Source organism: Ranitomeya imitator, chromosome 4, assembly GCF_032444005.1.
Source record: "Ranitomeya imitator isolate aRanImi1 chromosome 4, aRanImi1.pri, whole genome shotgun sequence".
Classification (NCBI taxonomy): domain Eukaryota; kingdom Metazoa; phylum Chordata; class Amphibia; order Anura; family Dendrobatidae; genus Ranitomeya; species Ranitomeya imitator.
Genome location: NC_091285.1, coordinates 196119014 through 196145918, shown reverse-complemented (window position 1 = coordinate 196145918; position 26905 = coordinate 196119014). Strand labels below are relative to the sequence as shown.

At 44.0% G+C, this 26905-nt stretch overlaps 1 protein-coding gene across 1 annotated transcript in view; it reads left to right on the top strand.

Moving 5' to 3' along the window:
- Positions 1 to 26905, top strand: part of TXNRD1 (thioredoxin reductase 1) — a 178649-nt gene that overhangs the window by 131054 nt on the left and 20690 nt on the right. The window contains exons 5-10 of the mRNA XM_069764223.1: positions 838 to 960; positions 1074 to 1146; positions 3406 to 3525; positions 21585 to 21727; positions 22590 to 22705; positions 23830 to 24055. Coding sequence (XP_069620324.1) covers positions 838 to 960; positions 1074 to 1146; positions 3406 to 3525; positions 21585 to 21727; positions 22590 to 22705; positions 23830 to 24055 — 801 coding nt within the window. The remainder of the gene's footprint in view (positions 1 to 837; positions 961 to 1073; positions 1147 to 3405; positions 3526 to 21584; positions 21728 to 22589; positions 22706 to 23829; positions 24056 to 26905) is intronic.

Below are 26905 nucleotides of genomic sequence, written 5' to 3'. Positions count from 1 at the left end.
TGCGTTTTAAAAAAAACCAAACCATAAAAACACACTGATAAACCACCCCACACCATAAAATTGATAAAGGGATCCTACCCCTAACCCTACCCCTAACCGTAACCCTAACCCTATCCCTAACCCTACCCCTAATCCCTTTAAGGGTAGGGTTAGGGGTAGGGTTAGGGGTAGGGTTAGGGTTAGGATCCCTTTAGGGTTAGGGGTAGGGTTAGGGTTAGGATCCCTTTAGGGTTAGGGTTAGGATCCCTACCCCTAACCCTACCCCTAACCCTAGCTCTTTCTGTTTATAGTGGGTTTTTTACTTTATTTTGATGATTGGCAGCTGTCACACATTTATCTGCATGCGTTTAAAAACGCAAACGCATGAAAAAACGCATGTAAATGCGTCAAAACGCCGTGTTTTTTTCACCACATGCAAAAACGCATGCGTCAAAAAAACGCAGCGTTTGCACGCGTTTACATGCGTTTTTTCACCATGCGTTTTTTTTAAACGCATGCGTTTTGAAACGCAAGTGTGAAACCAGCCTAACCTGTTATTGTTCATAGTAGAAAACTGTCATCGATAGATTGATAGGTCTGCACAGATATGTCACATTGAGATGTATGTGCTCTAGTGATCAGACATCCACCATTCTATTATAACTCCCAGAAGGGCCGAAGTTTCCAGACACTTGTATCCTGAATATCTCTTTTTATAAACTTCCACTCTTGCAAAGCATGTATAATTTGCCAGTGAAGACTCTGATTATTTGTAGCTGTAGTTGTCACAGTTTTCCCAAAAACAATAATAGAAGACGCAGGGACTAATATGTCAGTATTTGTGCTCTTTTTCTCTAGTTATCTAAGGATGGTTTGTTCCAGAAATTGTTAGAAAGCAAAAATGAAAAACCCAAGGAAAATGCCTACGAATATGACTTGATTGTCATTGGGGGAGGATCGGGAGGTCTAGCAGCTTCTAAGGTATGAAAGCGTTGATGATGACGATCTGGACCACCTAAATGATGACAATCAATGATGTTTCCCCATTGGTCACTAGAAGTATAGTATGTGATGCATCTTGTTACATTTTACAGGAAGCTGCACAGTATGGGAAGAAAGTGCTGGTGTTAGATTATGTCGCCCCCTCACCTTTAGGAACCACATGGGGTAAGTAGGAGACTGTAGCTTGATACAACTCTGAATAGCATTCCAGGTTGATAAAAACATTGCAACGCTATGAGGGTTTGTCCAGGCGACCATATTTTCGGTCCACATGCGTTCTGACAAAACATCCTTATCACATTCTGACCAATGCTATTCTCTGAGTCTGTCCAAGGAAAGAAAAATCACAGCATTCACAATTTGTACCTGTAAATTGGATCACACTTAGGCTTGTAAGTCAATGAGTCCATGGAAAACATTGGACTGCACTCGGATGACATCTGAATGCAGTCTGATTAACATGGACTGACAGAATAGAGAAGATGGAGACATATTTTCACATTACCTCCACAACTGATAAATTCAGATCACACTGTGAGGAAATACGGTCATGTGACCCTACCCTAAAGAATATTAGTTTTGGATCCAGGCATTCAGAGCACAGACGATTTAATTATTTCATAGCATCCTTTAGAGCTGTAATTCTTGTAACCCTGTAAACGTACAGTACTTACTATACTATACCTATAATGTTCACCTAATTGCTTATGGTTTACTATCCCACTATATAATCACCTATGTAATATATATATATATACATACCGTACATATATAAAATTACATAAGCACAGTTGGCATGGATAGTACAAAACAGGATGAGGATGGTATTTCCTTGGTGTACTGTGGACATTTATGATTGTAATCTCTGTCTTGATGATGTCTGTAGCTGCTTTGTTCACACTTCTATTTTTAATGAATGCTCCATTAAGGGATTAATGTAGAGTCTGTAGACTATAACTATTGTTATGGATGCCTTACTGTTGAATCCGCGGCTCAATCTCCATTGACTCTCATGATGATAATAACAGAACAACAACCACACCAGAGGGAAACTGATGTCATCTAGTGGCATTGGCAATCACAAAATTACCATTGAGATTTCTATCAATCAGATTATTAACTGTTAAACAGGGAACAAAATGGCAAAGAGACAAACTCCAGTGTGAGCAAAATGTATCGGCCTCTCTCACACTAGAGTGCTGTCCGATTTTTATCGCATAGCACTTGGACTAATGTTATCCCGTGAGGTAGTGCTGATGCACGCTTCTTTTTTCACGCGTGCTGCAGTTTCACTTTGATATTGGATGCCACTTGCCCATTCAAGTCTATGGGTGAATGGAAAACATTGCACTCATGGATAATAATAATTTTATTTTTATATAGCGCTAACATATTCCGCAGCCCTTTACAGCTTTACACACATTATCATCGCTGTCCCTGTTGGGGGTCACAATCTAAATTCCCTATGAGTATTGTCTTTGGAGTATGGGAGGAAACCGGAGAACCCGGAGGAAACCCACGCAAACACGGGGAGAACATACAAACTCTTTGCAGATGTTGTCCTTGGTGGGATTTGAACCCAGGACTCCAGTGCTGCAAGGCTGCTGTGCTAACCACTGAGCCACTGTTGTCCGCAGATTTGCAGAATAGAGAAGCGGGTCACACTATGCTGATCAGAGTTTGATCAGAGTGTCATTTCCATAATCTGCCTGCATCTCTAAGATGAGAGAATCTATGGGCGCTGACCTCAGCTTAAAGAAGTTTGTCCACTACTTGGACACCTTATTCTCATACCCCTCACTTGGCCTATACTCACCTCGGCACTCGCTTACCCCGGGGCTCTCGTGCGTTGTTGTGACACATGACGCTAGCCCCCAATCAGCGCTGGCATTGCTGTCCACGCCTTTGTGCGAATTGAGCATGAAGAGGAAGTCCAAGATCAGCTGCAGACCGGACTTCCTCTTCATGTTCGATTTGTCCGAAGGCGGGGACAGTGACGCCAGTGCTGATTGGATACCGGCGTCACATGTCACAACACCGCACGAGAGCCCTGGGACCACGAGTGCTGACACAGCTGGAACGGCGCCAGCATGAAAGGTGAGTATAGGCTTTATTATTTTATCGGAGCCAAACATTTTGATCAAGAAGGGGGTTATCCTAGTACTGGACACCCCTTTAATGTCATTATTTGCGCATCTGTAGATAACCTTAGTCTGTTTTTCATATTCTAGAAATAGGTTATGATACTGTTTCTGCATGTATTGTGACCAAGGGAACGTCATTTTGATTTCCATGCCATCATATATTTGCAAATATTTGTAATACAGACACACATCATGCACACACTTATATTGGTAATGTTCATTTTATACTGAATATGCTAATGGTGTATATATTTGTACTTCACACAATTATTTTTTATAGGGCTCGGGGGAACATGTGTGAATGTAGGTTGTATACCTAAAAAATTGATGCATCAGGCAGCACTGTTGAGGCAAGCCTTAAAAGACTCCAGCAAATATGGATGGCAGATTGAAGATAATGGTATGTGATTTGGACTCTATCAAATATTACTGACCACTGTGGCTTCATATAACAAACATCTGCTGCATAAAGGTCTATTGGATCAATAAATGTATGTATATATATATATATATATATATATATATATATATATACTTGCTTTGTTTGTTTTTTTACATCCCAGACATACAATATAAAATATATAGCAGGCAATGATGGTGATTAGAGTTGAGCGACCTTGACCTTTTTAGAGTCGAGCCGGGTTTTGCGAAACCCGACTATGTCCAAAGTCGGGTCGAGTGAAATCGGCCGATTATGACGTAAAGTCGGGATCGACCGAAACACGAAACCCAATGCAAGTCAATGGGGCAGCATAGTCGGCAGTGAGTGGGGGCCAGGAAAACACCTAGAGTGGCCATTTTAATGTCAAAACCATCCATTCTTCTTAATGAAGCTTGTCAAGCGTAATTTACCTTATAATAATTGGAAGGCATTTGAAATTGGGGGTCATTTGGCTAAAGTTGTGGGGGGTAGGGCTGGTTCAAGTAATTAGTGGGCCCAGGAAATCTGGACCACGTCACGGCAGTGGAGCAGGGAGAGGTAAGTATTTCAACTTTGCAAGTGCTGTGAACCTGAGCAAGCAGGGGGGGCCCACTCGTTGGCATTGGCACTGGCACAGGGCCCCTCAAAGTACAGCGGTGTGTTTGCACGGCGGGGGCGCCTCCCACCGGCAGCAACACTTTTGCGTACTATGAGAGGCCCTGTGCCAGTGACGTCGCCAACTAGTATTCCTCCCCCCACCTGATGAAGGAACCTGCACTTTCATCTGCACCTTCCTCTTTGTCCCCGTGTAAGGTGGTATGGTATGCGGGAAGAGCAACCTGACTTTCAGCAGGGTCACAATGTTGTTGTGTAGCGTGCACGGGGAATGTTGCGTTATGGGTCAATGTACCAGCAGACTCATCTATCACTGGCTGGGCAATGGGCACGATGAAGTGGAAACACAGATATAGGCCCAAAGAAGAAAGTGGGCTAAATGCAGTTCAAAATTGGTAACACAGGAATAACCAGGGGGCATTGCAGTGGAGGACAACTGGAATGAGAGGCTGACACAGAGAGTAGGGCCAAATCAGTAAGTAGTCGAAATGCAGTTCAAAATTGGCAACCGTAGTAAACAGGCGGCACAGCTTTGTTCAGTGGAGGAGAACAGCAAGGAGTGGCAGACACCGATAGTAGGCCCCAAACCAACTAGTACGCCAAATGCAGTTGTTCCATTTAACCACAATTTAATGAGAGCCTGAAGATAGAAGCTCAGGAAAGGCAACCTGGGGAACACCTTGGAGTGTAACACACCATCTCTCTCCACCCCATACCCATTTTGTATGGCCTAATGCAGTGTACTTTTCTACAACTACTAAACGAGAGTCGGAAGACCGAAGCAATGGCAAGGAAACCTGGGGAACACCTTAGAGTGTAACACACCCTCTCTCTACACCCCATACCCAATTTGAAGGCCTAATGCAGTGTAGTTTCCAAGAACTACTAAACGAGAGCCGGAAGATCGAAGCTCAGGAAAGGCAACCTGGGGAACACCTTGGAGTGTAACACACCCTCTCGCTACACCCCATACCCAATTTGAAGGCCTAATGCAGCGTAGTTTCCAACAACTACTAAACGAGAGCCGGAAGATCGAAGCTCAGGAAAGGCAACCTGGGGAACACCTTGGAGTGGAACACACCATCTCTCTACACCCCATACCCAATTTGAAGGCCTAATGCAGAGTAGTTTCCAAGAACTACTAAACGAGAGCCGGAAGATCGAAGCTCAGGAAAGGCAACCTGGGGAACACCTTGGAGTGTAACACAACGTCTCTCTACACGACGGAAGGGCTGATTCTTAGGAAGGAAGGCTGTTGGAAATAAGCATTGCGCGTCCGAGGGTGATTATATTCTTATTAGGTATATACTCACCCTCGGACGCGCCCTGCTTCTTTATTTGGAATGAATGTTTATTTGCAATGTGGTGTTGACTTTCTCTATTATTTTGGTAATTAATGATTTTATTATTTTCATTATTTTGCATCTTCTCGGCAATAATATAAAGAAGACGCGACAGGACAACACTCGGTGGATGCCATATGTGTGTTTTCAATTTAAAAAAACTTTCAGTTAACTACTTGCAGGAGAAAGTAATTGTAGCTGGTGGCCATTTTTAGTACTGTACCAGATTAGAGTTGTGTGTTTGTTTTTAATGTTAAAATGTCTGCATTTGATATCTCACCAGTATTTTCTTTTTTATAAGCAAAATACTTATTTTTATATTTTCTGATGTTGGTTCCAGGGGTACACGGCCAGCAGTGCCCTGGTCAGTGTAGTAGTAGTTGAAAGAATGGACCGCAGACAGGCATCGAAGGCCTAAAATAATAACACATGGCTGTAGGCAATTTTAAATTGGTTCCAGGGGTACACGGACAGCAGTGGTGTGGTCAGTGGAGGCCTAGTGGAAGGAGTGACCGCAGACAGGCATCGAAGGCCTAACATAACAAACTTGGGCTGGCTGTAGGCACTTTTAAATTGGTTCCAGGGGTACACGGGCAGCAGTGGTCTGGTCAGTGGAAGTCTAGTGGAAGGAGTGACCGCAGACAGGCATCGAAGGCCTAAAATAATAACACATGGCTGTAGGCAATTTTAAATTGGTTCCAGGGGTACACGGACAGCAGTGGTGTGGTCAGTGGAGGCCTAGTGGAAGGAGTGACCGCAGACAGGCATCGAAGGCCTAAAATAATAACACATGGCTGTAGGCAATTTTAAATTGGTTCCAGGGGTACACGGACAGCAGTGGTGTGGTCAGTGGAGGCCTAGTGGAAGGAGTGACCGCAGACAGGCATCGAAGGCCTAAAATAATAACACATGGCTGTAGGCAATTTTAAATTGGTTCCAGGGGTACACGGGCAGCAGTGACCTGGTCAGTGTAGTAGTAGTTGAAAGAATGGACCGCAGACAGGCATCGAAGGCCTAAAATAAAAAAATTGGGCTGGCTGTAGGCACTTTTAAATTGGTTCCAGGGGTACACGGGCAGCAGTGGTCTGGTCAGTGGAAGTCTAGTGGAAGGAGTGACCGCAGACAGGCATCGAAGGCCTAAAATAATAACACATGGCTGTAGGCAATTTTAAATTGGTTCCAGGGGTACACGGACAGCAGTGGTGTGGTCAGTGGAGGCCTAGTGGAAGGAGTGACCGCAGACAGGCATCGAAGGCCTAAAATAATAACACATGGCTGTAGGCAATTTTAAATTGGTTCCAGGGGTACACGGACAGCAGTGGTGTGGTCAGTGGAGGCCTAGTGGAAGGAGTGACCGCAGACAGGCATCGAAGGCCTAAAATAATAACACATGGCTGTAGGCAATTTTAAATTGGTTCCAGGGGTACACGGGCAGCAGTGACCTGGTCAGTGTAGTAGTAGTTGAAAGAATGGACCGCAGACAGGCATCGAAGGCCTAAAATAAAAAAATTGGGCTGGCTGTAGGCAATTTTAAATTGGTTCCAGGGGTACACGGCCAGCAGTGCCCTGGTCAGTGTAGTAGTAGTTGAAAGAATGGACCGCAGACAGGCATCGAAGGCCTAAAATAATAACACATGGCTGTAGGCAATTTTAAATTGGTTCCAGGGGTACACGGACAGCAGTGGTGTGGTCAGTGGAGGCCTAGTGGAAGGAGTGACCGCAGACAGGCATCGAAGGCCTAAAATAATAACACATGGCTGTAGGCAATTTTAAATTGGTTCCAGGGGTACACGGGCAGCAGTGACCTGGTCAGTGTAGTAGTAGTTGAAAGAATGGACCGCAGACAGGCATCGAAGGCCTAAAATAAAAAAATTGGGCTGGCTGTAGGCAATTTTAAATTGGTTCCAGGGGTACACGGCCAGCAGTGCCCTGGTCAGTGTAGTAGTAGTTGAAAGAATGGACCGCAGACAGGCATCGAAGGCCTAAAATAATAACACATGGCTGTAGGCAATTTTAAATTGGTTCCAGGGGTACACGGACAGCAGTGGTGTGGTCAGTGGAGGCCTAGTGGAAGGAGTGACCGCAGACAGGCATCGAAGGCCTAAAATAATAACACATGGCTGTAGGCAATTTTAAATTGGTTCCAGGGGTACACGGACAGCAGTGGTGTGGTCAGTGGAGGCCTAGTGGAAGGAGTGACCGCAGACAGGCATCGAAGGCCTAAAATAATAACACATGGCTGTAGGCAATTTTAAATTGGTTCCAGGGGTACACGGGCAGCAGTGACCTGGTCAGTGTAGTAGTAGTTGAAAGAATGGACCGCAGACAGGCATCGAAGGCCTAAAATAAAAAAATTGGGCTGGCTGTAGGCAATTTTAAATTGGTTCCAGGGGTACACGGCCAGCAGTGCCCTGGTCAGTGTAGTAGTAGTTGAAAGAATGGACCGCAGACAGGCATCGAAGGCCTAAAATAATAACACATGGCTGTAGGCAATTTTAAATTGGTTCCAGGGGTACACGGACAGCAGTGGTGTGGTCAGTGGAGGCCTAGTGGAAGGAGTGACCGCAGACAGGCATCGAAGGCCTAAAATAATAACACATGGCTGTAGGCAATTTTAAATTGGTTCCAGGGGTACACGGACAGCAGTGGTGTGGTCAGTGGAGGCCTAGTGGAAGGAGTGACCGCAGACAGGCATCGAAGGCCTAAAATAATAACACATGGCTGTAGGCAATTTTAAATTGGTTCCAGGGGTACACGGGCAGCAGTGACCTGGTCAGTGTAGTAGTAGTTGAAAGAATGGACCGCAGACAGGCATCGAAGGCCTAAAATAAAAAAATTGGGCTGGCTGTAGGCAATTTTAAATTGGTTCCAGGGGTACACGGGCAGCAGTGACCTGGTCAGTGTAGTAGTAGTTGAAAGAATGGACCGCAGACAGGCATCGAAGGCCTAAAATAAAAAAATTGGGCTGGCTGTAGGCAATTTTAAATTGGTTCCAGGGGTACACGGGCAGCAGTGACCTGGTCAGTGTAGTAGTAGTTGAAAGAATGGACCGCAGACAGGCATCGAAGGCCTAAAATAAAAAAATTGGGCTGGCTGTAGGCAATTTTAAATTGGTTCCAGGGGTACACGGGCAGCAGTGGTGTGGTCAGTGGAGGCCTAGTGGAAGGAGTGACCGCAGACAGGCATCGAAGGCCTAAAATAATAACACATGGCTGTAGGCACTTTTAAATTGGTTCCAGGGGTACACGGGCAGCAGTGGTCTGGTCAGTGGAAGTCTAGTGGAAGGAGTGACCGCAGACAGGCTTCGAAGGCCTAACATAACAAAATTGGGCTGGCTGTAGGCACTTTAAATTGGTTCCAGGGGTACATGGGCAGCAGTGTATGGTCAGTGGAAGTCTAGTGGAAGGAGTGACGGCAGACAGTCTTCGAAGGCCTAACATAACAAAATTGGGCTGACTGTAGGCACTTTTAAATTGGTTCCAGGGTAACACGGCCAGCAGTGGCCTGGTCAGTGTAGTAGTTGTAGAAAGAAGGGACCGCAGACAGGCTTCGAAGGCCTAACATAACAAAAATGTCAAAACAATGGTATTGTCAGTGCCAGGCATTGAAGGATGTCAGCGGCTAGACTACACATTGGTGAAGCTGTGAGAGATAATTTTGCTAGTGGTAGAGCACTGTTTGAGCTGGGGGGGGGAACTGTCTTGTGGCCGGCGGTACAGGCACAGGGCCCCTCATATTACAACGGTGTGTCTGACGTTGGGTGCGCACCACCACCGCCAGAGACACTTTATTGTACTATGAGGGACCCAGTGGCAGTGCCGTCGACCAAAAGCGGCCACACCCACCTCTTCAGACAAACAGCACTCTCAAGGGTCCAAGCGCAAAGTGGCGATAGCACGGCCCCGTGTGGGGAGTTTGGCCATTTCGTGAGGTGGAAACATGTCGTATGCTGGACAATCAGGTGAAGAAAATTACGAGATTGGAAAAGTCATTCAGAATAGTCCACAGGCAAGACCTTTTCATAGGAAAGCTAGGTGTCAGCCGGGCAGGGTGGGGCAAAAGATTTTGAAATCCAGTTGTGGTTCATTTTAATGAAGGTTAGATCATCTACATTTTGGGTAGCCAGACGAGTCCTTTTTTCTGTTAGTATTGAACCTGCAGCACTGAATACTCTTTCTGATAGGACACTAGCTGCCGGGCAAGCAAGCTCCTGCAATGCATATTCTGCCAATTCTGGCCAGGTGTCTAATTTGGATGCCCAGTAATCAAATGGGAATGACGGTTGAGGGAGAACGTCGATAAGGGATGAAAAATAGTTTGTAACCATACTGGACAAATGTTGTCTCCTGTCACTTTGAATTGATGCTGCAGTACCTGTCCTGTCTGCGGTCATAGAAAAATCACTCCACAACCTGGTCAGAAAACCCCTCTGTCCAACGCCACTTCTGATTTCTGCCCCTCTAACACCTCTGGTCTGCTGGCCCCTGGAGCTCGTGTGAGAACGATCACGGGCGCTGTGTGCAGGGAATGCCAGAAGCAAACGGTCAACAAGAGTTGATTGTTTTGTTGCTAATATTAGTTCCAAGTTCTCATGTGGCATAATATTTTGCAATTTGCCTTTATAGCGAGGATCAAGGAGGCAGGCCAACCAGTAATCGTCATCGTTCATCATTTTTGTAATGCGTGTGTCCCTTTTGAGGATACGCAAGGCATAATCCGCCATGTGGGCCAAAGTTCCCGTTGTCAAATCTGCGGTTGTGCTTGGTTGAGGGGCAGTTGCAGGCAAATCTACGTCACTTGTGTCCCTCAAAAAACCAGAACCCGGCCTTGCCACGCCACCAATTTCCCGTGCCCCCGGGAAAGCTTCCTCATTAAAAATATACTCATCCCCATCATCCTCCTCATCCTCCACCTCCTCTTCGCCCGGTACCTCGTCATGTACACTGCCCTGACCAGACAATCGCTGACTGTCATCAAGGCTTTCCTCTTCCTCTGGTGCAGACGCCTGATCCTTTATGTGCGTCAAACTTTGCATCAGCAGACGCATTAGGGGGATGCTCATGCTTATTATGGCGTTGTCTGCACTAACCAGCCGTGTGCATTCCTCAAAACACTGAAGGACTTGACACATGTCTTGAATCTTCGACCACTGCACACCTGACAACTCCATGTCTGCCATCCTACTGCCTGCCCGTGTATGTGTATCCTCCCACAAAAACATAACAGCCCGCCTCTGTTCGCACAGTCTCTGAAGCATGTGCAGTGTTGAGTTCCACCTTGTTGCAACGTCTATGATTAGGCGATGCTGGGGAAGGTTCAAAGAACGCTGATAGGTCTGCATACGGCTGGAGTGTACAGGCGAACGGCGGATATGTGCGCAAAGTCCACGCACTTTGAGGAGCAGGTCGGATAACCCCGGATAACTTTTCAGGAAGCACTGCACCACCAGGTTTAAGGTGTGAGCCAGGCAAGGAATGTGTTTCAGTTGGGAAAGGGAGATGGCAGCCATGAAATTCCTTCCGTTATCACTCACTACCTTGCCTGCCTCAAGATCTACAGTGCCCAGCCACGACTGCGTTTCTTGCTGCAAGAACTCGGACAGAACTTCCGCGGTGTGTCTATTGTCGCCCAAACACTTCATAGCCAATACAGCCTGCTGACGTATGCCAGTAGCTGCCCCATAATGGGAGACCTGGTGTGCAACAGTGGCAGGTGCGGATGGAGTGTTTGTGCGACTGCGGTCTGTGGACGAGCTCTTGCTTCTGCAGGAGGACGAGGAGGAGGAGGAGGAGGGGGTGCGAACGGCTACAGACAACTGTTTACTAGACCGTGGGCTAGGCAGAACTGTCCCAAACTTGCTGTCCCCTGTGGACCCTGAATCCACCACATTTACCCAGTGTGCCGTGATGGACACGTAACGTCCCTGGCCATGCCTACTGGTCCATGCATCTGTTGTCAGGTGCACCTTTGTGCTCACAGATTGCCTGAGTGCATGGACGATGCGCTCTTTAACATGCTGGTGGAGGGCTGGGATGGCTTTTCTGGAAAAAAAGTGTCGACTGGGTAGCTCGTAGCGTGGTACAGCGTAGTCCATCAGGTCTTTGAAAGCTTCGCTTTCAACTAACCGGTAGGGCATCATCTCTAACGAGATTAGTCTAGCTATGTGGGCGTTCAAACCCTGTGTACGCGGATGCGAGGCTAAGTATTTCCTTTTTCTAACCATAGTCTCATGTAGGGTGAGCTGGACTGGAGAGCTGGAGATCGTGGAACTAGCGGGGGTGCCGGTGGACATGGCAGACTGAGAGACGGTGGGAGATGGTATTGTTGCCGCCGGTGCCCTAGATGCAGTGTTTCCTACTACGAAACTGGTGATTCCCTGACCCTGACTGCTTTGGCCTGGCAAAGATACCTGCACAGATACAGCAGGTGGTGCGCTAAATGGTGGTCCTACACTGCCGGAAGGGATGTTGCGTTGATGACTAGCTTCATTGGCCGAGGGTGCAACAACCTTAAGGGACGTTTGGTAGTTAGTCCAAGCTTTCAAATGCATGGTGGTTAAATGTCTATGCATGCAACTAGTATTGAGACTTTTCAGATTCTGACCTCTGCTTAAGGAAGTAGAACATTTTTGACAGATGACTTTGCGCTGATCAATTGGATGTTGTTTAAAAAAATGCCAGACTGCACTCTTTCTAGCATCGGATACCTTTTCAGGCATTGCAGACTGAGCTTTAACCGGATGGCCACGCTGTCCTCCACCAGGTTTTGGCTTTGCCACGCGTTTTGGGCAAGATACGGGCCCGGCAGATGGAACCTGTGGCGATGTTGATGCCTGCTGCGGCCCCTCCTCCTCCTCTGCTTCAGAACTGCTGCCGCCTGCACCCTGTTCCCCCAATGGCTGCCAATCGGGGTCAAGAACTGGGTCATCTAATAACTCTTCTTGTACCTCCTGCGCAACTTCGTCTGTGTCACCGTGTCGTTCGGTGGTATAGCGTTCGTGATGGGGCAACATAGTCTCATCAGGGTCTGATTCTTGATCAGCACCCTGCGAGGGCAATGTTGTGGTCTGAGTCAAAGGACCAGCATAGTAGTCTGGCTGTGGCTGTGCGTCAGTGCACTCCATGTCAGATTCAATTTGTAATGGGCATGGACTGTTAACTGCTTCACTTTCTAAGCCAGGGACGGTATGTGTAAAGAGCTCCATGGAGTAACCCGTTGTGTCGCCTGCTGCATTCTTCTCTGTTGTTGTTTTTGCTGAAGAGGACAAGGAAGTGACTTGTCCCTGACCGTGAACATCCACTAACGACGCGCTGCTTTTACTTTTACCAGTTTCACGAGATGAGGCAAAAGAGCTAGAGGCTGAGTCAGCAAGATAAGCCAAAACTTGCTCTTGCTGCTCCGGCTTTAAAAGCGGTTTTCCTAATCCCAGAAAAGGGAGCGTTCGAGGCCTTGTGTAGCCGGACGACGAACCTGGCTCCACAGCTCCAGACTTAGGTGCAATATTTTTTCCCCCACGACCACCTGATGCTCCACCACTACCACTACCCTCATTACCAGCTGACAATGAACGCCCCCGGCCACGACCTCTTCCACTAGACTTCCTCATTGTTTTAAAAACGTAACCAAACTAACGTTATTTGTTGCAGTCACACAACTTACACGGTGAGCTATAACTTCAGTATGATTTAGCTACCCCTTTACAGGTTGGTGAGACCACAGCGAAAATCAGGCCCAATGTTACACACTCTTTTTTTGGTGGCTGCAAATTAGAGAGATGCCCCACACGCAGGACTGTCACTGAAGCACAAATGTTAATATTAATGTCACACTATTATTTTTTTTTTATTTTTATTTTTTTCAGGAACACTTTAGAAACCCCCCCAAAAAAAAAAAATAGATTTTTGCAGGGAGAATTTAGAAAACAAATGTAACAAACTATATGCTTTCTATGGGCCACTGAGTGAGAGATGACGCACACAGGAATCAGGAGTGGCACACAAGCCCAGAGGCCAATATTTTTCTACCAATGATTGATGGAGTTATTTTCTCTGGTAGATTTTGGAACCCAAATCAAGGAAAAAAAATGTAGGCTTTCTATGGACCACAATTGGAGAGAGAGAGAGAGAGAGATGGCACACCCAGGAGTCAAGACTGGCACACAAGCAGAAAGGCCAATATTAATCTCCCACTGTTTTTTTTGGTTGTTTTTTTTTTTTTTTTTTTCAGGGAGACTTTAGAAAAAAAAATAATAAAAAAAATATGATTTTATCAGGAAGAATTTAGAAACCAAATAAAATAAAATGATTTTTTCAGGGAGAATTTAGAAAACAAATAAAACCAAAAATAGGCGTTCTATGGCCCACTGACTGAGAGATGACGCACCCAGGAGTCAAGACTGGCACACAAGCAGAAAGGCCAATATTAATCTCCCACTGTTTTTTTTGGTTGTTTTTTTTTTTTTTTTTTTCAGGGAGACTTTAGAAAAAAAAATAATAAAAAAAATATGATTTTATCAGGAAGAATTTAGAAACCAAATAAAATAAAATGATTTTTTCAGGGAGAATTTAGAAAACAAATAAAACCAAAAATAGGCGTTCTATGGCCCACTGACTGAGAGATGACGCACCCAGGAGTCAAGACTGGCACACAAGCAGAAAGGCCAATATTAATCTCCCACTGTTTTTTTTGGTTGTTTTTTTTTTTTTTTTTTTCAGGGAGACTTTAGAAAAAAAAATAATAAAAAAAATATGATTTTATCAGGAAGAATTTAGAAACCAAATAAAATAAAATGATTTTTTCAGGGAGAATTTAGAAAACAAATAAAACCAAAAATAGGCGTTCTATGGCCCACTGACTGAGAGAGAGAGAGAGATGGAACGCTTAGTACTGGCACACAAGCCCAAAGGGCAATATTAATCTCCCTTTTTTTTTCCAGGGAGAATTTCTGAAACCCAAAAAAAAAATAAAATAGGCTTTCTATGGCCCACTATTTGTGAGAGAGATGGGACGCTCAGGACTGGCACAGATGGCACGCTCAGGACTGGCACAGAAGCCCAGAGGCCAATATTAATCTCCCTTTTTTTCTGGGAGAATTTATAAAACCAAAAAAATATTTAAATAGGCTTTCTATGGCCCACTATTTGTGAGAGAGATGGCACGCTCAGGACTGGCACAGATGGCACGCTCACAACTGGCACAGAAGCCCAGAGGCCAATATTAATCTCCCTTTTTTTCTGGGAGAATTTATAAAACCAAAAAAATATTTAAATAGGCTTTCTATGGCCCACTATTTGTGAGAGAGATGGCACGCTCAGGACTGGCACAGATGGCACGCTCACAACTGGCACACAAGCCCAGAGGCCAATATTAATCTCCCTTTTTTCAGGGAAAATTTATAAAACCAAAAAAAAAATTAAATAGGCTTTCTATGGCCCACTATTTGTGAGAGAGATGGCACGCTCAGGACTGGCACAGATGGCACGCTCACAACTGGCACACAAGCCCAGAGGCCAATATTAATCTCCCTTTTTTCAGGGAAAATTTATAAAACCAAAAAAAAAATTAAATAGGCTTTCTATGGCCCACTATTTGTGAGAGAGATGGGACGCTCAGGACTGGCACAGATGGCACGCTCAGGACTGGCACAGAAGCCCAGAGGCCAATATTAATCTCCCTTTTTTTCAGGGAGAATTTATAAAACCCAAAAAAAAATAAAATAGGCTTTCTATGGCCCACTATTTGTGAGAGAGATGGCACACTCAGGACTGGCACACAAGCCCAAAGGCCAATATTAATCTCCCACTGTATTTTTATCAGGGAGAATTTATACACCCCACAAAAAAAAATACAGAAAAATGAAAAGGCTTTCTATGGCCCACTATGTGAGAGAGATGGCACACACAGGGATGGCACTCTAGCAGAAATGCCAAATTGCCAATCTTAATCTCCCACCAAAAAAAAAAAAAAAAAAAAAACAGGGAATGTCCTACAATTACTATCTCCCTGCCTGCAGTAATCTCAGCCAGGTATGGCAGGCAGCTACTATCTCCCTGCCTGCAGTAATCTCAGCCAGGTATGGCAGGCAGCAATAAGGAGTGGACTGATGCACAAATGAAATAAAAAGTGTGGACAAACAAACAAGATAGCTGTGCAGAAAGGAAGGAACAAGAGGATTTGTGCTTTGAAAAAAGCAGTTGGTTTGCACAGCGGCGTACACACAGCAATGCAGCTATCAGGGAGCCTTCTAGGGCAGCCCAATGAGCTACAGCGCTGAGGGGAAAAAAAAAAAAAAAAAAAATTCCACTGTCCCTGCACACCGAGGGTGGTGTTGGACAGTGCAAATCGCTGCAGCACAAGCGGTTTTGTGGTTAATGGACCCTGCCTAACGCTATCCCTGCTTCTGACAAAGCGGCAGCAACCTCTCCCTAAGCTCAGATCAGCAGCAGTAAGATGGCGGTCGGCGGGAACGCCTCTTTATAGCCCCTGTGACGTCGCAGACAGCAAGCCAATCACTGCAATGCCCTTCTCTAAGATGGTGGGGACCAGGACCTATGTCATCACGCTGCCCACACTCTGCGTTTACCTTCATTGGCTGAGAAATGGCGCTTTTCGCGTCATTGAAACGCGACTTTGGCGCGAAAGTCGCGTACCGCATGGCCGACCCCGCACAGGGGTCGGATCGGGTTTCATGAAACCCCGACTTAGCCAAAAGTCGGCGACTTTTGAAAATGTTCGACCCGTTTCGCTCAACCCTAATGGTGATAGCATCTAGAGTAAAAAGATTCCTTTATTATTCCATTACAAAAACACAAATAAAGATACAGCATCTGTCTCTCTGTTTTTGTGATGGAAGAATAAAATAATCTGTTTATTCTGGATGCTGTCACCATCTTTGCCTTCTATCTGGATTTAATAGAGGTCTGGGGTTCCTCCTATTTTTGGCAAACTTACAGTTTTAGATAATACACGATAAATTGTGGCTGTTGCTATCCTATTTGTTTTTTATGTTATACAGTATAAAGCAAATGGAACACACATGTGGTGAGAACGTAGCCCTAACTATATACAAATACCACACACTTCACATAGAAATCATACATGTACATAGTATATGGCAGACATCCAAAAACCTTCATTTTATTATTCAATTGTTTATACATGCGTGTGTGTCTGTGTGCATTATATATATATATATATATATATATATATATATAAACACACATATATGATCACTGTCAGTGAGTATAAATATACAGTGGGAAAAAGAAGTTTTTGATACATTGCCGATTTTGTAAGTTTTCCCATCTACAATGAATGGGGAGGTCTGTAATTTTTATCGTAAGTACACTTCAGCTGTGAGAGACAGAATCTCAAATAAAATCCAGAAAATCACATTGTATGATTTGTACATAAACACATTGCATTTTATTGCATGAAATAAGTACAATAGAAATACAGAACTTAATATTTGGTACAGAAACCTTTGTTTGCAATTATAGAAGTCAGACGTTTCCTGTAGTTCCTGACCAAGTTTGCACACACTGCAGCAGGGATTTTGGCCCACTCTTCCATACAGATCTTCTCTACATTGTTCAGGTTTTGGGGCTGTTGCTGGGCAACAGTGAGATTCATCTCCATCCAAAGACTTTCTATTGGGTTCAGGTCTGGAGACTGTCAAGGCTACTCCAGGATCTTGAAATACTCCTAAATTGCCCTGGCTGTGTGTTTGGGGTCATTGTCATGCTAAAAGACCCAGCCATGACTCATCTTTAATGCTCTTGAGAGAAGGAGGTTGTTAGCCAAAATATCGCAATGCATGACCTCATCACTCCCTTCAATGCGGTGCAGTTGTCCTGTCTCCTTTGCAGAAAAGCAAAGTATGATGTTTCTTTCACCATGCTTCATAGTTGGAACAGTGTTTTTGGGGTTGTACTTCTCCTTCCTCCAAACATGGCAAGTGGAGTTGATACCAAAAAGTTCTATTTTGGTCTCATCTAACCATATGACCTCCTATGCCTCCTCTGAATCATTCATATGGGTAATGGCGACCTTCAAATGGGCCTGGAAATATTCTGGCATGAACAGGGGACCTTGCGTCTCCTGCAGGATTTTAATCCATGACCGCGTAGTGTGTTACTAATGATAATGTTTGAGACTGTGGTCCCAGCTCTATTCAGGTTATTGACCAGGTCCTCCAGTGTAGTTCTTGGAATGATTCCTGACCTTTCTTGGAATCATCCTTACCCCACGAGTCGAGACCTTGCATGGAGCACCAGACTGAGGAAGATTGAGAGTCATCATGTGTTTCTTCCATTTTCTAATAATTATGCCAAACGTTGCTGCCTTTTCACCAAGCTGCTTGCCTATTCTCCTGTAGCCCGTCCCAGCCTTGTACAAGTCTGCAGTTTTGTCCCTGGTGTTCTTAGCTCTTTGGTCTTGGCCATGGTGGAGAGGTTGGAGTGTAATTGATTGAGTGCATGAAAAGGTGTCTTTTGCACAGGTAATGAGTTCAAGCAGGTGCAATTAATACAAGTAATGAGCGGAGAGTAGGAGGGGTTCTTTAAGAGAAACTTAACAGGTCTGTGAGAGACGGGATTCTTGCTGGTTGTTAGGAGATCAAATACTTATTTCATGCAATAAAATGCAATTTAATTATTTAACAATCACACAATGTGATTTTCTGGTTTTGATTTTTAGATTCGATCTCTCACAGTTGAAGTGTACTTATGATAAAAATTACAGACCTCTCCATTCTTTGTAGGTGGGAAAACTTGTAAAATCATCAGTGTATCAAATACTTATTTTCCCACCTGTAGCTTAAGCATTACATGTTACAAGTTTTAGGTAGATGTTAAAACCTGTTTCATCTGATGTCACATAATAATTGAAAGAGAAAAATAGAAGTTTTAATGGTTTATTGTTATCAATTAACAAACGTGAACGAACAAAAAAATCTAAATCAAATCAACATTGGTGTGACCACTCTTTGCCTTCAAACTGCTTCAAAGTATAATTTCTTCTAGGCACACTAGAAGCAACATCTTGGAGAAGTAGCTGTAGCTCTTCTGTGGATGTAGGCTTGTGCAAATCTGTCCGTCTTTTGTGGTAATCTAAGAGATATTAGATTCGATGAAACTGAGATCAGGACTTTGTAGAGGTCATATCATCACTTCCAGGACTCCCTGTTCTTCTTTACACTGGAAATCTTAATTAAATAGGCGGTATGTTTGGGGTCCTTCTGCTGCAGAATAAATTTGGAGCCAATGAGACGCCTCTAATGATATTGCATGATGGATAAGTAACTGCCTTGATTTCTCAGCATTGAGTACACCATTAATCCTGGCTAAATACCAAACTTCATTTGCTGCAATACAGCCCTAAATTAGCAGGCAACCTCCACCATGTTTCACTCACTATTGTACAGCTCCGCAGCTCTTCAGCAAATAAACTGCCTTTAGTTACAGCCAAGGAACAAAGAGAGAGAAAGTGTTCAATGTGAAGGTCAACAACAACCTCCGATGGTTGCACTGAACAGGCACAACGCTGTTTGTGTTAGTTCCCGGCTGTCCCAGAGTGTTGCTGCACCTTCCACCTGCCCCACACGCCAAAGTGCAGGAACTGTGACAGGATGAAAGATTAGGAGATCAAAAGGGCAGATATCATCAGGATACAATGCTGCAAAGTGAGGAGACTAGCCAGACTAGATGAGGATAATGATTTAGTGAAAATTACATGTTTCAGGGACTGTCCGATCCCTTCACCAGGTAAGTACTTATCTGTACATAACTTTCATTATGCTCATTTGGTCTTGCTGGTGTCCTCACTTGCGGTGCGGTGCCCTGATTATATCCACCCTTTTACTTCTGTTACAGCCAAATATTTCACATTTTGACTCATCAATCTATAACATCTGCTGCCATTTTTCCACACACCATTTCCTATGTTTTTGTACATAGCTGAGTCACTTGGCCTTGTTTCCATGTCGGAGTTATGGCTTTTTGGCCCAAATCCTTCTATGAAGACCACTTCTGTCCATGCTTCTTTTAACAGTTGATGGGTGCAAGTGGGTCCGACTGGATGCTGACATTTCTGGACAGGATTATTGGTGTCCGTAATGCTGTGAAATACAAACAGACAGTTATCAACCATACAATACCATTGGAAAGGTGTTTAATTCTTTCCAAATATATTCTGTAGCAGTAAACCTGTCACCTCGTTTTGCCATTATAAGATGTGGCCACTGCCTTTCGGGGCTTATCTACAGAATTCTATAATGCTGTAGATAAGCCCCCAGTCTGACCTGTAAGAGAAGAAAGACAAGTTTTATTATACTCTCCAAGGGGCGGTCCGATGGGCATCGCAGTTCCCTGGTCCGGCACCTCCTTTCCATGCAATGTCGTCATCCTGCTTGCTTCATGCCGTGCTCTTGCGCAGGCGTACTGATCTGCACTGTTGAGGGCAGAGCAAAGTACTGCAGTGCGCAGGCGCCGGGAAAGGTCAGAGAGGCCCAGGCCTGCGCACTGCAGTACTTTGCTCTGCCTTCAACAGTGCAGATCAGTACACCTGCACAGGAGCGCGGCACGAAGCAAGCAGGATGGTGACATCGCATGAAGATGGGAGGCACCTGCCCCGGGACCTGTGACGCCCATCGGACCGGACCGCCCCAGGTGAGTATAATAAAACTTGTTTTTCTTCTCTTTCAGGTCAGACCGGGGGCTTAGCTACAGCATTACAGAATGCTGTAGATAAGCACTGAAAGGCAGTGGCCACATCATATAGTAGCAAAACGAGGTGACAGGTTCCCTTTAAGAATGATCTTTGGGGTAAAGAAGAGCAAGGCATCTTGGAAGTGATGATTTGAGCCTTGATCTCAATATCAAGTCTGTTCGGGATTACATGAAGAGACAGAAGGGTTTGCACAAGCCTGTAAACATAAAAGCTGTGGTTAGTTCTCCAAAATGTCTGGAACAACTTCTATGCTAAGTTCCTTCAAAGAAGAGTTAAAGTATACCTAGAGGAAATATCATGTGACACTGTTTTGAAGGCAAATGGTTATCATACCAAATATTTTTTTTAATTTACCATAGATTTCTCTTTTGTTCATTCATTTTGTGTTTTGTTATCTGATGAAACAAAACTATGAACACCTCTATTTTTCAAAGTATTCTCAGTGTGCAGCATTTTTTCAACATCTGCCTAAAACTTTTGCACAACACTGCATATATATGTAGTAAAATATGTATAGCTTATCTATGTATGCTGTGAATGTGTATATACAGTCATGGATGAAATATTCCTGATATTGTTCCATAAAATGAAGCATTTCTCCCAGAAAATTATTGCTGTTACACGTTTTCTTATACAATTTCAGGAACAATTTCAAGGGTGCCAACACTTTCGGCCATGACTGTATATCACATATAATATAAATAGATCAAAAGCATAAAATGATACCTTTGATGATAGCTATCAAAGTGTTATACAGTTATTTTCCAAGAGCCGATTAGTACTGTGTTATTGCTTGTACACCAGTGTGTGAGCTGGATTAATAATAGTAAGTACGTATGCAAATTATACATAACTGAAATAAGCACCCTGCTAAATTGTACAAATTACTGCGTGAGCTCTGGGGAAATTATCACAAATTTCCCTTTTTCTGGATCTGTTCACTTTAATTGCTATGTCACACATGTGGTAATAATTTCAGTTGACATAATTGGACACTTTTCAGGCGCATAGTAGCTATAATAAGCATGAAAATTATACAAGCCTTGAATATTAAATTACAAAAACATATCCTTGTTATAAAATGTGCATGTAGCTGCATACGCTAAAGGCTGCTGCTTTATTGGCTACATCTATATATACTTAGAACCAGTGACATCATTCTTCAGTGGGGAAAGAAAACCCTATGAAAGTTATTCTCCATTAGGAACGTATAGTTGACATGACGCCAAGTTCTCATAAATATAGTCTAGATTTCAGACTAGTTACAATATACCTTTATATCATTTCATGTCATAAATATTATTTCTCACTATTTGACTATATAAATGTGTCTGTAAATTTTGCTTTGAAAAGTGCAACACAACTGGGACATTATGACTGAATCCATCCAGAATTATATTGGCTCCTTGAATTGGAACTACAGGGTGGCTCTAATGGAAAATAAAGTGAAATATGAAAATGGCTATGGAGAGTTTGTGGAACCACACAAGATAAAGGTATGGCCATGTTCAAATATTTAGGTGAATGTTGGTGTTCTTCCTTAAGTGAACATTATGAAAAAAAAAACACTTAAAGGACAAGTAGCAAAGCAACAAGTGTTGCAGAGATAGAATCATTGTTGGTTAAGTGGAGGGCTTACATGTAGATTTGCAATAGGGTCCAATGTTTCAAGGCCATGTATTATCATGATCATCAAAATTAGGGGAACACTAGCCTCTTTAATGCTTTTCCAGGCACAACGGTCTTCTGTAGATGTACACATGCTTTGGCCGGTTGTTCGGCAGACAGCCCTATCAGTTGTCTCTCCCATTCACAGGAGCGCTGAGCACACCTGTGTTCTCTATGAAAAAAAAACCCACCAAGACATCCCTGGGAGAACAAAGTGATTAGCAGTCCTAAATCAGGCATACCAGATCAACATCTTCTCCGTGACCAGTTGGCCGATGCCTCAATACACATTAGATGCAGCAAACCTGCAAATATCAGCAGTTTGGCCGACATTAGTCTAATATGTATGGAGGCTCTGACACTGGCACTGTAGTTAGTCCATTTACAGTTACAATGGCTCCCTACTCTCTTGGCCATGATAACCACTTGGTTTCTCTTGAATATTTCCTACGTAGTAGACACAGTATACAGTGCATCTATTTAGGTAATATATAGGTGTCATCAATATACTGTACATCAATATATGTACTGACATCAATATTTTCTTGTTTATTTTAACAAGTATGCATGGAAATTAAAATTAGCATAAGTCTGATTTTCATACCTTTAAGGTATATAAATATGTATTGTTGCAGGCATATTTGTAATGATTACAATAGAAAATAATTCATTTCTGATTCGTCTCTGTAGTCAACCAATTCAAGAGGAAAAGTGAAGTTTTTTACAGCAGAAAAATTTCTCATAGCTACAGGCGAGAGACCACGTTACCTTGGCATACCTGGTGACAAGGAATACTGCATTACAAGGTATTAATAATTGTCTGCTGTAGTGAGTCTTTGTGCCACACAATCTGTATTAGAAGATGTGCCTCCAAGCAATAGTGCACAATACCATGATACTCACTTAATTATTCAACTTAAGCTTAATTGATAAGTCAGCATGTGGACATAGAAAGGTCGGCCAACGCTTTGGTCTGTCCCAGACATTGATCACGAGCCTACGGTTTATAGCAGATACAGGGGCTGAATGCCATTTGTCAGACTAATTGTTTTGCTGTATAGTATTAAGTCTTCATGTATCAAAATGCCTTAGCTAGAACACGCAAAGTATTTTTCTTGCAGATCTGCCCAAAATGTAGTAACAATAACGTTATTGAATAAAATATATATTTGCCTGGTACTACTAATCAACAAGGCACCTTCTTGGGCCCCTTTCACGCAGGGTTTTCATCCAAGGTTCAATGGCCCCATTGGGGCTTATGTCCGAACCCCCCACTTAAAGTGTTTCTGGCGTATATGTTGACTTGGCCATTGACCATAATGGTGCAGATGGAGTCACTGCATGCTCTGTCATGCATCATGTTCGGCTGTATACGCTTATTGGATGCAGACAGCAAGGTGCAGTAAACTAGGTCTTGCAGACCACCTCAAATAGGCATTTAAGGCCAAAAATGATGCATGACAGAGCACATGGTGACTCCTTATGCACCATTATAGTCAATGGCCCCATTGGCACATACGCCCGAATCCCATTTTGCAGGGAGTTCAGACATAAGCCTAGACTGGGCCAGTAAATGTAGGTATAAACGCAGCGTGAAAGGGCTCTTAAACTGAACACTATAGTAGCCTATTGTCTGCTGCTATACTGGTGGTGCTCTATATAATAAATTGGTCATATATAATATCTAGATTGAGAAAAATCACAGTACTGACCACTTGAATGCTTGTTGTGGGTATACAATAGGATAAAAACGTATAAACTTTAGGCTATGGTCATGTGAGGGCCCTCAAATTATATTTTTTAATAATTGTCAGATCTATTTTATTTGTAGAAATACGGCATCCAAGAGCTGGGCTAATAACCAGATATGTAGCTATAACTTATATATGTTACACATTTTATATTAAGAATGTATTCTGTTTTATTTTAGTGATGACCTCTTCTCCTTGCCCTACTGTCCTGGGAAGACTCTGGTGGTCGGTGCCTCGTATGTTGCACTAGAGTGTGCCGGTTTTCTGTCAGGTCTGGGGCTAGATGTAACAGTTATGGTGCGCTCAATTCTCTTGAGAGGTTTTGACCAGCAAATGGCAGATAAGATTGGTGAACACATGGAGGAGCATGGAGTGAAGTTTATCAAACACTTTGTGCCAACAAAGGTACAATTGAAATTATCATGATATCTTTTAATATATTCTATTTTTTTTTTTAGAAAAAATGGGATGTAAAGATAAATTTAACGTTGTTTTGATGTGTTTTTCAAGTGAAAATTGATACATTTACTAACATTCTTAAATTAGGAAAGCTGCTTTGATATTGCGATTCCAGCACTTCTGCATTGATTTGAAACACAGGAGAGCGCTTACTGTGTTTGGTTTACTGCTGCTTTTGTTTGTAAGATTTCCCTGCACAGCAGCGCTCCCAGCTGCCCAATTCTGTAGGTAGCTGCAGCACAGCTCTATTCACTTGTATAGGACCCTACTTCAGTTTCCTGAAAGAGGGTACTGATGTGTAGACAAAATACAATAGGCCAAAGCACCAAATTCATTCCAAGGATTGGTGGAGGTTTCCTGGGTTGCATCTCTATCATTATTCTGACTCCATAACTAGGCTGCGAGCATAGGGTGCTTGAGACTCCATTTCTATGGATATGTCTATGTACCAGTACTCACACTAAGAGATTAGATAGCAGATAGCTTGGTTCAACTGCAGAGGCACGTATCAAGATTCAAGAAAAAGGCTTATTTTCAAGCTGAATTCTTGCAGTTACGCACAATTACAGTAGCTAAAAAAACTATTCTAAACCAGGGATGTAAGACATGAACTTCATAAAATGGCTGACATACTCAGAATCAGGAAGAGGAAGGGAGGGAATACAGACATCAAAGCTAGGGAGGCAGACAGGGGAGAGGAAGGACATACTTCAAAAAGGAAAACCTTATTGCAACAGCAACAATACAATACAATATTGTATGATTCCTAATTCATAGGACATGACAATCATGATGTAATGATGTAATAGCATATCCAAACAATATGCCATCACTTTATAAAATGTGAATACTCCTTTAACCTGGTAGGGAAGGATCAGAAAAAATACATTATTTTTTAAAGAATAATGTTTGTATGGATTGTAATGTGGCTGCCGGACACATATTGGATGGGAGATATGCATCACAAAGGTGTATTTCCACTGTGATATAAACCTGGAGTAATGCTCTAGCACACATTGTACTAAGGGGGAATAATTGGCTATGTTAAGGCCAGCTCTAATTGTGAGCAGCTGAAGAGTTAGGGCGGGTAGGCTGCTCACCTTATTTCCATCCCTGGGTTTGGTTCAAATTGTAAAATGGGACCTAATTATCTGACACATGGTTCTATGTATGGAGGTGGGTAGACCTCCTAGATTGTGTGACTTTGCTAAAAGACTAAGAAGCAGAACTCTATGCTGAACCCAAACTATTATCTGGACTGTTTACTTTATGTTTCACTTTGTGCCGGACAAAGGCTGTATTTCAGTTTTCCTGTGATGTGGATTATGAGAATTGAAATAAATCTGCCTGGCTTTAAATAGAAGCGGTTCCTTTAACCCCTTAGCGACCGCCGATACGCCTTTTAACGGCGGCCGCTAAGGGTACTTAAACCACAGCGCCGTTAATTAACGGCGCTGTGGAAAAAGTGTATAGCGCCCCCCACAGGCCGATTTTCTCCGGGGTCTCGGCTGCCGAGGGTAGCCGAGACCCCAGAGAACATGATTCGGGGGGTTTTTAACCCTCCCCGCATTTGCGATCGCCGGTAATTAACCGTTTACCGGCGATCGCAAAAAAAAAAAAAAAAGCGATCTCTTTTTAATTTCTCTGTCCTCCGATGTGATCGCACATCGGAGGACAGAGAAAAGGGGTCCCAGGTGGCCCCCCAATACTCACCTAGCTCCCCCGATGCTCCTCGTGTCTCCCGGTGGGCGCCGCCATCTTCAAAATGGCGGGCGCATGCGCAGTGCGCCCGCCGGCCGGCACCGGGAGAATCTTTGGGGTCTCGGCTGCCTGGGGTAGCCGAGACCCCAAAGAGCATGATCGGGGGTCGGTTTTAGCGACCCCTGTTTTGCGATCGCCGGTAATTAACTGTTTACCGGCGACCGCAAAAAAAAAAAAAAAAAAAAAAAAAGTAAAGTGTAATTCTCTGTCCTCTGATGTGATCGCACATCAGAGGACAGAGAAATAGGGGGATTCGGGGACCCTAGCATACTCACCTAGGTCCCTGGATCCTCTTGCTGCTCCTCCTGGCCGCCGGCAGAAGAACATGGCGGACGCATGCCCAGTGCGCCCGCCATCTGTCTCCATCTGCCGGCCGGCAGGAGAACAGCGGTTAGGGCTAAAATTAGGGTTAGGGTTAGGGGTAGGGTTAGGGTTAGGGGTAGGGGTAGGGTTAGGGGTAGGGTTAGGGTAGGGTTAGGGCTAGGGTTAGGTTAGGGGTAGGGTTAGGGGTAGGGTTAGGGTTAGGGGTAGGGTTAGGGGTAGGGTTAGGGGTAGGGTTAGGGTAGGGGTAGGGTTAGGGCTAGGGTTAGGTTAGGGGTAGGGTTACGGCTAGGGTTAGGTTAGGGGTAGGGTTAGGTTAGGGTTAGGGGTAGGGTTACGGCTAGGGTTAGGTTAGGGTTAGGGGTAGGGTTAGGTTAGGGGTAGGGTTAGGTTAGGGGTAGGGCTAGGGTTAGGGCTAGGGTTAGGGCTAGGGTTGGGGCTAAATTTAGGGTTAGGGTTGGGGCTAAATTTAGGGTTAGGGTTGGGGCTAAATTTAGGGTTAGGCTTCTTTCACACTTACGTCGGTACGGGGCCGTCGCAATGCGTCGGCCCGACATACCGACGCACGTTGTGAAAATTGTGCACAACGTGGGCAGCAGCTGTAGTTTTTCAACGCATCCGCTGCCCAATCTATGTCCTGGGGAGGAGGGGGCGGAGTTACGGCCACGCATGCGCGGTCAGAAATGGCGGATGCGACGTACAAAAAAACGTTTC